The 14,364-nt window shown below is 33.1% G+C and overlaps 1 protein-coding gene and 5 non-coding genes across 8 annotated transcripts; all 6 read left to right on the plus strand.

Annotated features, from left to right (window-relative positions):
- Positions 1-261: 261 nt before the first annotated feature.
- On the plus strand, positions 262-3,874 carry LOC112722827 (scarecrow-like protein 13). Of its 3 annotated transcripts, none has more exons than XM_025774001.2 (2): positions 262-1,181; positions 1,961-3,874. In XM_025774001.2, the coding sequence occupies exon 2, from the start codon at positions 2,104-2,106 to the stop codon at positions 3,679-3,681; it is 1,578 nt and encodes a 525-aa protein (XP_025629786.1). In that variant the 5' UTR covers positions 262-1,181; positions 1,961-2,103; the 3' UTR covers positions 3,682-3,874. The 3 variants fall into 3 exon arrangements, with proteins under 3 accessions (XP_025629786.1, XP_025629788.1, XP_025629787.1); XM_025774003.3 differs by having other exon boundaries at positions 1,054-1,373; XM_025774002.3 differs by having other exon boundaries at positions 1,063-1,741.
- An 8,652-nt stretch (positions 3,875-12,526) lies between these two features.
- On the plus strand, positions 12,527-12,611 carry LOC112725130 (small nucleolar RNA SNORD96 family). The gene has a single exon (XR_003164257.1). It is a non-coding gene; the product is annotated as a small nucleolar RNA SNORD96 family (small nucleolar RNA).
- Positions 12,612-12,862: 251 nt separating this feature from the next.
- On the plus strand, positions 12,863-12,946 carry LOC112725014 (small nucleolar RNA SNORD25). The gene has a single exon (XR_003164146.1). It is a non-coding gene; the product is annotated as a small nucleolar RNA SNORD25 (small nucleolar RNA).
- A 74-nt stretch (positions 12,947-13,020) lies between these two features.
- LOC112725766 (small nucleolar RNA snoR136) lies at positions 13,021-13,161 on the plus strand. The gene has a single exon (XR_003164851.1). It is a non-coding gene; the product is annotated as a small nucleolar RNA snoR136 (small nucleolar RNA).
- Positions 13,162-13,239: 78 nt separating this feature from the next.
- On the plus strand, positions 13,240-13,330 carry LOC112725757 (small nucleolar RNA snoR31). The gene has a single exon (XR_003164843.1). It is a non-coding gene; the product is annotated as a small nucleolar RNA snoR31 (small nucleolar RNA).
- A 353-nt stretch (positions 13,331-13,683) lies between these two features.
- LOC112725745 (small nucleolar RNA snoR31/Z110/Z27) lies at positions 13,684-13,778 on the plus strand. Its single transcript, XR_003164831.1, has one exon. It is a non-coding gene; the product is annotated as a small nucleolar RNA snoR31/Z110/Z27 (small nucleolar RNA).
- The last annotated feature ends 586 nt before the right edge of the window (positions 13,779-14,364 follow it).

A 14,364-nucleotide genomic window follows, 5' to 3' on the forward strand; every position in this document is an offset into this window, starting at 1 on the left:
ATTTTAGAATTTTAAAATTAAAATTTTGAATTTTAAGTAATATACTAATAATTAAATATATTAAATCTGAAACAGAAATTTAAAATTTAAATTTTAAATTTTAGTTTTATTTAATTTATATTTTAAATGTAGATTTAATTTTAAAAAGATACTAAATTTATTTATAATTTTTAAATGTGTTTGTTTCATTTTTTTAAATTATTATAATAAAAAATTAAATATTATACTATTTTTAAAGGATATGCAGTTGAATTGATAACTAAGCTAATAATTTGCATATGCTTAACATGTGAGAGTGATGACAAACTTATTTAATATTGTTTTATTAAGTAAAGTTGGAGAAGCCAGACAACTTTGTTGCAGTTGGTGGACGGTGATCGACATGAGTCCCAACTCCCAAAGATAGTTTGCACTTTTAATAATAAAAAAATAGAATTGCTGGCCATGGAAGTTCTCTCATGTGCTTCTAACCCTTCTAATGAGTAATGAGTGCAACCGCCTCACTTCCATAAATTCTTTTGCCCAATCCACCCCCTCCTTTCTTTAAAAAAATGTTTTTCAATTCATGTATTAATGCATAGTTAAAATGATCTGTATTTTTTATTACAATATATATATATATATATACAAGCAAGTGAATTTTTTAAACAAATAAAACAAGGACATATGTTTTATTGATTAAGTGGAGGCAGCTGTTCTGAAATGCAACACCACCTTTTCTTGATTGATAATGATGATGATAATAAACGCCAACATGAGAATCTAACAAGAGAGGATAAGATTAATAAAAATATGAAAGTGAAAAGATAAGAATAGTTTTAGCGGAAAGGTAGGTTGGAACTGAAGCAGTAGCTAGTGAGCCCTTTAATTTGGAGATGAGATAAGCTCATAATGTGGTTTCCTAGTTGCTTCCAAGAGAGTCACTAGTCAGATATTGCTTGCTGCGTTCAACCAAACCGAGTGGTTATTAATTAGTTATTCTATTCTATTTCTGCAACGTGCATGTTTTTTCTCATTAATATTAATAAATGGTATGTATAACGCGGTACCCCGCTATAAGCTATAGCTACAAGTCATAACACGCAACCTAACAATAAGCCTTTGAGAAAAGAAGAAAGCAATCAGGTTCCTCCCTCTCATCTCTTCCCTCTGTCACCACAACTTCCAACTACCACACTGAGGTACGTTAACCACATACACTGCTACATGGATTTCTCATTTCTGTTTCTTTCTCTATTGGTCTCTATGTGTTGGATAATTGAGTATGTTTTGAAAATTCTTTTATTTGCGGGTCTTATTTGCCGTCCTATGCTCTCCACTTATTCAACTTTTCAAATTACCAACTCAAGCAAACATTTTTCCGTAGTTTTGAGGTAGACTAATCATCATTTCCCTGAAAACTTGGCCATCTTGGAAGTTGGAACTTCAGAGCTAAAAGTTAAACCATATTTCTCAGGAATATGAATAGATAAATTGCTATTTTTGTCTCTTACTTTTTGATTGGTTGGAGGATTTTACCTCTTACTACTTGATAGCTAATAGCTATATAGTTTTTTCGATGAATATTGATGGAAATCTATGATATATTGATTCCCTTCCCTGTTTTGGATCCCTATGTGGTTATTCAAATTCTGAAATTACCCAGAAAGAATTGTAACTACTTCCATATAGGATTCTTGTGGTCAACTATGTGTCCTTTTCTTCTAAGACTTTCCCCAATTCAGTTTCAGCCTGGTAGAGGGTATGTTTAGATCAGGATTACTAGTGGATCTTCCATGTTTTCCATTATGTATTTCTAATTTCTTTATTTATTTCACGGATTGATTAGTGACTCTGGATTCTTTTGTAGATTTTCATCATTTCTCTGAGTTTCTACTTGCTTTTCATGACATATCTTCATCATTAGATCTTGATTTTTTATGAAATTTTAATTCATTTTCTCTCTTCTCTTATTATGCAGATCAAACTTTTCGTCAATATATTTGTGAATTAGCGCTAGACACCACTATTTAAGAGCCTTCACTTCTTGTCTGGCTGAGTAAATTAAACAATTTTGTACATGCAAATATCTGAGAGAGATCCAAGCCAAGCTGGTATCCAAGCATGTATCAAATGCTACAAAGCAATCTATGCCACAGTATCCACCATGATAATATGATGAAGGGAGCCACTGTTTCGTTTGAATCCTGCAAGGATCAATACTTTACCCTGGAATCATCCCCAGCAACCACTGAGCTCATAGGTTGTGAAACTGATTCCCCTTCCTATGCCAGTGGATTATCTTCAAATAGGAGTCCATTTTCCCCACAAGTCTCTCAGTCATGCTATTCAGATAACCACCACTCATCCGACAACACCTATGGCTCGCCTTACTCTAGCGTTGATGATGGGAATGAATGGAAGCACAAGCTCAGAGAACTCGAGATTTCGTTGTTGGAGCCTAATGAATCAGATGCTGCTGACAGTTATGACAACAACTGTGTCCAAGGTGGCCTCACCACAGCCTCTCCAACAATTGAATATGATTGGGATCAGATTGTGCAGATGATTCCAAAGTTAGAGCTGAGAGATGTGCTGGTTCGATGCGCGCAGGCCGTGTCTGATGATGATATAGCCACAGCAATTGGTTGGATGGATAATGTGTTGGGGAAGATGGTATCAGTTTATGGGGAACCATTGCAGAGGCTAGGTGCTTACTTGTTGGAGGGGCTAAGAGCAAGATTGGAGTCATCTGGGAGCATGATATACAAATCCTTAAAGTGTGAACAACCAACAAGCAAAGAACTGATGAGTTACATGCACATATTGTATCAGATTTGCCCATTTTGGAAGTTTGCTTATGTAGCTGCAAACGCAGTCATCTTAGAAGCAATGGCAACTGAGTCCATGATTCATATAATCGATTTCCAAATCACACAGGGCACACAGTGGCTTTTACTTATTCAAGCTCTTGCACATAGGCCAGGTGGACCGCCGTCCATTCGCATAACCGCCGTGGATGATTCCCAATCCATTCATGCTCGCGGCGGAGGACTTGAGATTGTTGGACAACGGCTCTCGGATTTCGCCAGGTCTTGTGGAGTGCCATTGGAGTTCCACATTGCTGCAATGTGTGGCAGCCAAGTTGAAAGAACAAATATAGTGATTCGAGCCGGGGAAGCTCTGGCTGTAAATTTTCCTTATGTTCTGCATCACATGCAGGATGAGAGTGTAAGCACGGAGAATCACAGGGACAGATTGTTGAGATTGGTTAAGAGCTTGTCTCCCAAGGTTGTGACACTTGTTGAGCAAGAATCCAACACCAACACTTCATCTTTCTTCAACAGGTTTGTGGAGATAATGGATTACTACACTGCCATGTTTGAATCAATAGATGCCGGGTGCCCGAGAGATGACAGGAAAAGGCTGAATGCGGAGCAGCACTGCGTGGCGCGGGACATAGTAAACATGGTGGCTTGCGAGGGGGTGGAGAGGGTAGAGAGGCATGAACTTCTAGGAAAGTGGAGAATGAGATTCTCCATGGCTGGTTTCAGACAATGGCCGTTGAGTCCTTCTGTGGTGGCTGCTGTCCGGAACATGTTGAAAGAATTCAATGGAAATTATAGGGTTGAGCAGAGAGATGGTGCTCTCTATCTTGGATGGATGAGGAGAGCTATGGTTACTTCTTCAGCTTGGTGCTGAGTGCTGACTCTCTTCAGTTTAGCATTGATTTTTTCGGTTTAGCTATGTTCCAATATGTATGTAGTATGTACCCTTTTGAGCCATAAAATAACCCTAAATGTCAATACTATTATTCGAATCTGCATTAGCTGCTAAGCGTGCCTGTTTGTCTATGAGAAAAAATATGTGCATATGCTAAGGATGAATTTATATATGTGCGTCCCTATCTTTCTTTATTCGTTAACATAAACATCAAGCCCCTTGCGTTTGATCCGTTCCAAAATGGCGCCTTCGAAGCTGCTTTACCTCGTTCTTTGTTAATTTGAAGCTACTATATACAGCGCTTCAAATTCTTAAACTGGAAACGGCTTTCCAGGACATCCCAAACTCTTGCTCTTTTGGCTCAAAAAGGCAAAATATATCCTAATTCATTATTGATGGAAGATTTTACAATTGTCTTCATGTGAAGATGTTTTTTTATAAATTATAGAGTTTGATTTTGATATATATTTTTTTTTTGAAAGAGAAACTCAACATATAAAGTGGAGCATAGATAACACACATTCGTAAGACAACACAGTCAAAAAGACAAACCATGTAAACATATAGTAACATATATCCCTTTGATATCTTCGGTATTGCCATCAACAATAAAAGAGATCCACACCTAACCACTTCTTGTAACTCAGAAAGGACATGTTGATAATCTCCTCAACTTATTTTCCTTTATTTTGGAAGATTCTCCTGTTCCTTTCCAACCATAAGTTTTAAGTAATCGCACAAAAGCACATCATCCATTTCTTGCACTCTGCCTTCCTTTGTGATATCTCTGTCCAGTTTAAGAAATGCTCCTTCAACGTACCCGAGCAAGACCATTGTCTACCAACATACGATAACCATGCACACCAAACCTGTCAAGAGAAGCTACAGCCAAGAAACAAGTGGTGACTAAACTCAATACTTTTGTTACATAAAATACACAAGGTATCTTGTTGGTTAATAGCCTCAAACGGACTCAGGCTTTCCTTAGTATTGACCCTTCCAGTCAAAACAAACCAAACAAACAACTCCACTCGTGGAGGGACTAGTCCTTTCCAAATAATTTTAGTAAAGTTGTAGCTTGTGACATCCTCCGAGATCATTTTCACCTGCATTACCTGTACAAAAAAGTTAGTTGAATAAATACCATGTTTATCATATTTTCGCACAACCATAACCTCTCTGTCATGTGCAAGTCTGACCGGCCTTAATGCATCATGTAGCTGGTTCACTAGATCCAACTCCCATTGGAACATTTGTCGTCTCCATTGAAAGTTCCACATGCACTCTAACCCATTCCAAAACCCATAATCCCCTATCACTGATCCTTTTTTGTTTGAAACAGAGAAGAGTCTTGGAAAGCGATCTTTCAACGAACCTCCAACAAGTCAGACATCCTCCCAAAAACGAGTACCTCTCCCATCCCCACTTCCATAGACAACACAGTAATCATCTTCTGTCTCACTTCTTGATTCGTGAACTGTACTTGACAAATATCCCTCCATGCCCCTCCTCCCCCCCTTTCCCAAGCAGGTATTTCTTGATTGACCAGGGACACATTTGGATTTAGGTTATTGCAGGAACAAACCACCTTCTTCCACAACGAACACTCCTCCTTTGAAAAGCGCCACCATCATTTAGACAAAAGAGCTGTGTTGCGGACAACAGCATCTCCAACTCCTAATCCGCCTAACCTTTTAGGAGCCTGCACCACTTCCCACTTAACTATAGCCATACTATTCTTCTCATCCTCCTTACTCCAAAGAAATCTTCTCTGCAAAAAAATCAACTTCTCTGCAACAGCCCTGTGCATCTTATATAAGCTCAAATAATAAATCGGAAGGCTATTTAACACAAATTTGATAAGCACCAGCTTACCGGCATTATTAAGAGCCTTGGCCTTCCAAAGGCTGAGCTTTTCCTCCACTTTGTCTATTATTGGCTTCTAAGTCTTAACCAACTTTTGGTTAACTCCTAGCGGGATACCCAGGTATTTTACTGGAAGAGTGGCGTCCTTACAGCCTAACACCCTACACATACGTTGTACCCACTGCTCGTTACAGTTAATAGGAATCAAGCTAGATTTATCAAAATTAATACTTAATCCTGACATCAATTCAAAGCAACGAAGTAGCCTCCTGTAATTCTTGATGGTCTCTTCCTTAGGTGGGCAGAACAAAATCGTATCATCTGCAAACTGAAGATGCGACAACTCTATATAATCTCTCTCTACCAACAACGGGGATATACGACCGTTCCTAATAGCCTCTCCAATCATCCTGTGTAGCACATCAACCACAAGTACGAATAAGAAAGGAGACAAAGGATCACCTTATCGCAGTCCTCTTTCCATCTTGAAAGGCTTAGAAGGCGAGCCGTTAATCAACACTGACATAGAACACGTACTGACACATTCCATTACCCAACCCTTCCATCTTCGTCCAAAATCCATCTTTTGTAGTACAAGATCCACAAAACTCCACTTAACCCTATCATATACTTTCTGGAAATCCAATTTTATAATTGCCGCTTCCTTCTTCTTCAGTTTGAACCACGGGACAATTTTGCACGCGATAAGGGCCCCATCATGAATCTTTCGACCTTTGACAAAAGCACTCTGTGTCTCTCCTACTAGCCCTGGCATAACTGCTCGCATTCTCCTTACCAGCAACTTCGAGATCACCTTATACACACACTCCACCATGCTAATTGGTCGCAAGTTTTTTATTTTCTTAGCACCAGTAAACTTGGGGGCCAACGCCACCCACGTAACATTAGCATCTGCGGGTAGCTTCGAAGATTGGAAGAAATTCAGTACTGCTATCATAAATTCATTGCCAATTTCATCGCATCACTTCTTTATGAAGTTCATGTTGTAGCCATCACATCCTGGAGCCTTGGATGATTCACAATCCCACACTGCCTCTCTAATCTCCTGAGATGTCGGTAGTACCTCTAAAGCTATAGCATCCTTCTCACCGATCACATCCACCAGACCATCTCTGAACCCCACCAACGGAGATTTCTCTTGATGATATAAATTTTTGTAGAACTCGTTGATGGCAATTTGATCCTAACTTGATTTCTTATCAAACGTCCATTAATGACCAGTGTATCAATCCTATTATTCCTCCTCCTTGCAGAAACTAAGTTGTGGAAGTATATTGTATTTTTATTCATATTCCTCGCATGCCTAGTCATCCATTTCTCACAGCACACAACTAATGCCTTCCTTCTTTTCTCCACTGTTTCATCATAAACTCCGTTACCCACCATGTCATCTAACTTCTTGATCTTATAAAAATGTTATCTATTAATATATAATAGGAGAGTTATATATGGTTGGTTATTTAACAAGTGTCCAACATATATAATTAACAAGTATTTTACTTGAATGATTGACAAGTGTCATGTTTATTCAAAATTCAGAAAAAGTAATACATGATAATATAAAATAAGCTATTATTGAATTCGATGTACATATTGGATATTAAGCAGGACTTTAAATTTCAAATCTAAAATCATTTTGTTCTAAAATCATTCTTTCTCTTATTCTCATACATAGAGTAAATAGGTAAAATTGTCCTTGAAAGATATCCTGATCTCCATTTTGGTCTTCAAAAGATAAAGTTAATCGAAATCGTCTCCGAAAGATACACGATTGGTCACGTTAGTCCTTCCGTCAGTTGGATGATGACGTGGGGACTAATGCCACGTGTCACAAGATGATTGGTTAACGTGTCAGCTCAGTGACACGTGACATGCCACGTGGCACTTGACATGTAAAAAAGTTATTTATAATCAAAATAATCATTGAAAGTTCAGACGTAAGTCATTTTCATCCCTGAAATTTTAAAAATTAATCAAATTAGTTTTTATATAATTTTTTTTATTTTTTCTTGATAATATTAAATTTAAAATATTTTTTGATACTACTAATTTTAATAGAAATGTAATTGACAGTCAAAACATTAGTAATTGTATCTTTTCTTCTTAAAATTTTTTTTAATAAAATTATCTCTCTCCTTTTAATTCTTGTCAAAATCTCTGTTATTCTTTTCTATTCTAAAATATTTTTCTTACATTATTACATTTTGCTAGAATATATATATATATATATATATATATATATATATATATATATATATATATATATATATATATATATATATATGTTAACCTAAACAAAGTTAATAAAAATTTATACATCTTTTTTTTCATTACGGTATTACTTTCATTTAGGTTAACATACATAAAATTTGATTTTGAGCATATAAATTTGTTTAGGTTAATAAATACATACATTTTAATTTTGAGTATATATATATATATATTCCAGCAAAATGTAATAATGTAAGAAAAAGGTTTTAGAATAGAAAAGAATAAGAGAGATTTTGACAAGAATTAAATGAGAGAGATAATTTTATGGAAAAAATTTTTAAGAAAAAAAAGATACAATTACTATTTTTTTGATTGTCAATTACATTTCTATTAAAATTAGTAGTATAAAAAAATATTTTAAATTTAATATTATCAAGAAAAAATAAAAAAAAATTATATAAGGACTAATTTGATTAATTTTTAAAATTTTAGAGATGAAAATGACTTACGTCTGAACTTTCAAAGGACTATTTTGATTATAAATAACTTTTTTACATGTCAAGTGCCATGTGGCATGTCATGTGTCACTGACACGTCAACCAATCATCTTGTGACACGTGGCATTATCCCCCCCACATCATCATATGCCATGTGGCACTTAACGTGACACGTCATCATGTAACTGACGGAATGACTAACGTGACCAATCGTGTATCTTTCGGGAACGATTTTGATTAACTTTATCTTTCGAGGACCAAAATGAAGATCGGAATATCTTTTAGGGACGATTTTGGATATTTACTCTTCATATATATATATATATATATATGTTTGTTCTCATTTGTCAATTTTAAAAATACTTTAAATTGATGGAATTATAAGTTTCTTTATTTTAATTTTGTAAAGAAGTTTAACTTTGCCTATAATCATATATATTTAAATGTTCGTTGCTCAAAATTTAAATTTTTGTTCGGTATAACAAGTATTATATACAAAATTAATGATTTTTGTTTAAAGTTGTGAACCTAACAAATTGAATAATTACTTTGTAAGTCAGGATAAGTTGAATTCGAATAATAATATTTTTTAAAATATATTATTCTTCCAGTAAGAAGTTATTAATTTAACATGTGTTATTTATTTAAAATTGGAAGTGACATAAAATAAATTTGTTTTAGTGAACTAATAACCTCAAATTTAAAATTAATTAAAAATAAATATAGTGTTCAATTATAAAATATTATTAAATATTATTATTTGTGTCCCAATAATATTGTTAATATACATATACAATATATTTTTTATGTATAAGCGAAAATTGTTAATATGAGCTTGAAAAGAAAAATTATTTAGAGAGATAAATATTAAATTTGTACTTGAAAGATTCTGATAAAATGATATCTGATCTTTATTATTGATAAAATAATTTCCAAAAAATTTTAGAATTTGACAAAAGTGTCCAAATTTCAATTGAGTTACTTGGAGTTAAAATTTAAGGGTGACATGTCAGTTAACAATTTTTATAATTATAAAATTTATCACTTTTAACTTTTATAATTTTAAAATACCTCAATTTTAATTTTTTAAAAATCCAAATCTCCTCTCTCTGAAACTCTCATCTCTTTTTCTAAATCATCATCATTTTTAAAAAATTATAATATCTTTTTTTTTCTCCTTTTTATTGGAGAGACTTCAATAAGATAGCTAAGAAGGATACATCAAATATTTTAGGCAAGATGCTTATGAAAATTGAGAGTGGTGGCAAGTTGACAGCCAAAATCTGATTTTTTTAGGGCAGATCAAGAGATTGAATGTGGGTTGAACCATGCTATCAAGGCATCGGTTTTCTTGGATGATAATGGTAATGAAAATGTAAACATTTTGAGTGAAGAATTGATGCAATTTCGTTAGTTTTGCTGTTATTATTTTTGCTAAAAATTTCTTACTGGACATATGTATAACTGTCTTGATTGATAAAGAAAAAGAAGAAATGTTAAAAGTGTTGGGGTTGAGTTTGAGAGAGATGCCACTTCTTGGACGGCGTTCTCTTTGACCTTGGAAGTGGCGAAGCCGTTGCTGCTGTTGTCGTTTCTATAACCACCAATCATGGGCTCAACAGCCATAGTAGCATCACAACCACTGGGTCAAAAAAAAAAAAGAAAAATGAAAAAGAGGTTGAGTTTTGAGAAGAAGAAGTTGAGTCTCAGAAAAGCATCTTTGGTTAGAAGAGAGAAAAAAAGGAGGAAGGAGGAGGACGACGCTATTGTAGTAAGCCAAAGCCGGAAGTTGGTCGGAGGAAGAAAGAGGAGTAAGGTACAGGCGGTGATGAACGAAAATGAAGAGGAGCTTATTGGAGAAGAAGAAGAAAATTGGAGGAGGATGCTGAGGAAGAGGAAGAGATGAGGGTTCCAGAAGAAAGGGGATTAGAATTTTAAAAAATTAAAATTGGGGTGTTTTTAAAATTATAAAAATTAAAAGTGGTAAATTTTGTAATTATAAAAATTGTTAACTAACACCTCACCATTAAACCTTAACTCCTGGTAATTCAATTGAAGGTTGGTCATTTTTGTCAAATTTTAAAATTTTTTAGAGATCATTTTGTCAATAACAAAAATCAAATACCATTCTGTCAGCATCAAAATCTTTTAGGTACCAATTTGGTATCTACTTCTTATTTAAACTATTGAATATAAAGGATAGAACATGTTTTTTTAAAATTTATGTATTAAAACATAAATTCATTTTTTGAAATTTGTGCATTAAAAATATAATATAGACTATCGAAAAATTCGTGTATGATTCTATTTTTATTTTTAATTTTTCTTGCTTTTTCTATTTTTTTCCTTTTAATTTCATATGTTTTGTATTTTAATTAAGATAATTATTTTTTAATTAAAATATTAATCTCTTTTATAATAGTTAATTTTATTTTTTCATAATAGTTAATCTATCTATTTTTTAAAATTTAGTTAAAATGTATTTTAAAGATTATCCTTTAAAAAAGATTATTAACTAAATTAAACATTAATATAACAAAAGAGGTTAACGACTTAATTTTTTTTATATACTAAGTAAATTAATTTTTTTAATAAATATATATTAATCTCTTTATGAACAAATTATACATAAATATAATAAAATAAAGGGTAAAGTATATTTTTTGTCCCTAAAGTTTTACAAAAGTTTTAAAAATACTTCTAAGTTTTATTTTGTTTCAATTTTGTCCCAAAAGTTTTCGATTTGCATCAAATATACCCCTGATGGCTAATTTTTCAAAAAATTTAAGACCAATTTAACAACAATTTCATAAGAACAACCCTCAATACAAGCAAATCAAGCATAATTTTCATGTATTATTGTTAGATTGGTCTTAAATTTTTTTAAAAATTTAGCCGTCAAGGGTATATTTGATGCAAATCGAAAATTTTTGGGACAAAATTGAAACAAAATAAAACTTAGGGGTATTTTTGAAACTTTTATTAAACTTTAGGGACAAAAAGAATATTTTACCCTAAAATAAATTAAGTACATGCTCGCGGATTATACACTAAAGATAAAATAATATAAATAAATGTCACTTAATTAATATTTATTATTTGTGTGATTAAAACATAAACTATTTTTATTAAAATTTTATTCTTTTTTGGATTGTATAACAGTAACATATTTAAATACAAACATAATAGTTTTTATATTTAAGTAGAATTTACTAATGAGAACTAAAAAAATAATAAAATTATTTTACTTTTTATAAACACAAAATAAAACAGTCTTATATACTATGTAATAAATTTTTACATACAAAAATTTTTTTAAATTAAAAATAATAACTATTAGTAAATAAATAGGTATTAATAAATTTTATAATGGAATGATATTAGGTCTGAGCATAGCGCGAGTTTTACACTAATTATTTTTAAAGTAGGACTAAACAAACAAAATACACTTTTAACATAAGACTCTTTATAAAAAAATATTTTTAGTATTTTTATTTGTATAAATGCCTTCATTATTTGGGTCTTATGTCTTTTTTTTTTGGACAGGAGTTTTTTTATGTCTTAAACTAGGTTCTTAACATAGTTGGTAGTGGTACTGGGCCATATTGTAAAATGCTAAACGCTTATTTGGATCAGGGGATTCCGTGTAGCTTCAAAGACAGAGAATATGGGCTTATACTAAAGAAGCCCAGTTGAGCCATAGTGGTTAAGTTGTCAGGGTTCTCAAAAAAACCTAATTTGTGAATAGCGGCGACCACACTACCACGCTCTGTCTCTCTATAAGAAGTGCTTTATGGGTCTTCCACTCTCAGCTATCTTAGCAGCAAGTGGTTGAGAGCAGCTCGTCTAGGGTTTCCGCAGCTTCAGATCTGCCTCCGCTTCCGGTTCCACTTCCACTTCCATACAAGTTTAGTTTGTTTGTAAGAGCTGAATTCATTTATATGTTTTCGTTTGCGGTGACGGGGGATTTGCGAAAATCCCTAACTAGAAAGGGGGCAAATTGATCTGTGTGTTTGCATAATCCCTAGTCAACGTCACTTAGCAATGTTCGTCGACGTTGATGGTCCTCCCCGTAATCGGGTGAGCTCCTCCGTCGATGCGAGTCTCATATTCCATCGCCTTGTAGAGCGGCGTTGCTGCCATTACTTCTTGGGACTGGCCATGAGACTAACATTCTCCTTTCTCTTATCTTCTCTTCTCTATTAACCTTCTTTTCTCTATCAAAAATGATGCCAATGATGATATCAAACACCAAATACCATCTTTCGGGACTGAAATTGTCTTTGATGTTATCATTCTGCAATTCTGAGGCTCATTTTCAAAATCCCCAGTTACCAAGTCTTCTATAAATCTGCAATTGCAACCTTAATTATGTTAAATTCGTTATGCTTCGCTATCTAGTCGATGTGGACCTCTTCAATTCCCATTCGATTCGTTCCCTCGAAGCAACATTCATTGTGTTGTTCTTCTGTATCACTCCCAGAGCCCTCTGCTTTTGGGAGAACACTGGAGCAGCTACATTTCATTCATACCTTGTCATTTTCATATTTCTTTTATTCAATTATTATTACTATGATGAGCCTACAGACCTGTAATGATTTGCGGTTATGATCGCAAACATTAATGAACATCTAAGGGACTGAGTTTCCTCTTGGAGAATCTGTTTTTCACTTTTATTTCTTGTATTTTTATTATTGTTAATCGGTTGTTAATTATTTATTGAAGGGCTTCAAATTAAAATGAATTTTGGCATGTACTATTTCATTGTGCATCGCAGTTTATGTTTGGAGCCGAGATGTGTGTTACCCTCGCTATCCTGGGTTGCAATTTTGATGCTCCACTAGGACGTCGGGGAACTAAATCTCTTATGTGTTTCAAAGTTGAGATTTTTGTGTTTCTCAAGTTTCGGTATTATTTTGCAAATTTAATATCTTAATTCTGGTAGGTAAGGATGAAGCAAAATACATAATCCAACACTTGATCTGAGTTCTTTAAGAGTGATGGTAAACTAATCAATATGCTTCTGAATCTACCTAGCTTTGCTGTTTTCTATGCTAGATCTCATTTTCAACAAAATTATCTGATTTTAAATAATATCTTATCTCAGTTCTGTTCATGAAAGTGGAAGTGATCTTGGGACACCTGCATAAACTGTAATTTGCTGTGAATGAGAAATAAATTTCCATAATAACATGCTTTTAAAAATATTATATTGCTGGTTCATATTTTTTAAAGTATTAGTTTTGTATAATATTCTTACCTATGACATCCTTTTACGATAAACTGAAAAAGAGATTTGATAAAACCATGTTGCTGTATGAATTTGTTCAATCTCACTTTCTTTTGTTAGTGTTTTTCATATTCATTTGCCTGTGGTTTCCAACTTCACATCAGGTGATGAAAGTGGAAATAATCTTAGGACACCTTCCTACACAGCAAATTGCTGTGGATGAGAAAGAAATTTCCATCACTGATAATGTGCTTTTGGTAAATTTCTTGCAGTATGTTGTTAAAGTTCCTTGTACTGAGCTAGTATTAATATTTCGGAACCTATTTTGCAAAATAGGACTGTTTGTCTAGGTAAATCAGAGAACAAAATATATGTACGATAACTTGCAGTACATGATTTTGGATCAAAGTTTAACCGTTTTTTGTTTCAATTTTTTTTTTCACTTCGGAGGATAGGGTATAGTGTAATTTGTCATCATTAATTTTATAAGTTTATAAGTGGTATAAAGAGAAAATGAGATAGAAAAAATATTGAAGAATTACAAATCATACTTTATTTCTTCAATTGTAACATAAAATTGAGAGATTTATTTCTCTGTTCAACCACCAATGTTCAGATGACCATCGACCATGATTTGTTATAGCCACATAAGTTTGCTATTTATGATTTAGATAACAAGAAATGGTCCGAAGGCACTAACCAAATATAGTTGCAAGTGGACAATAATTTAGATTTAATTTAGTAAAATTTTTATTTTTTTAAAATTGTAACATTTATATATGATAAATTAAATTAAAAATAATTTTTATAAGTATAAACAGTAATAATTATATTTGA

This window comes from Arachis hypogaea, chromosome 11 (assembly GCF_003086295.3).
Source record: "Arachis hypogaea cultivar Tifrunner chromosome 11, arahy.Tifrunner.gnm2.J5K5, whole genome shotgun sequence".
In the NCBI taxonomy this organism is placed as follows: Eukaryota; Viridiplantae; Streptophyta; class Magnoliopsida; order Fabales; family Fabaceae; genus Arachis; species Arachis hypogaea.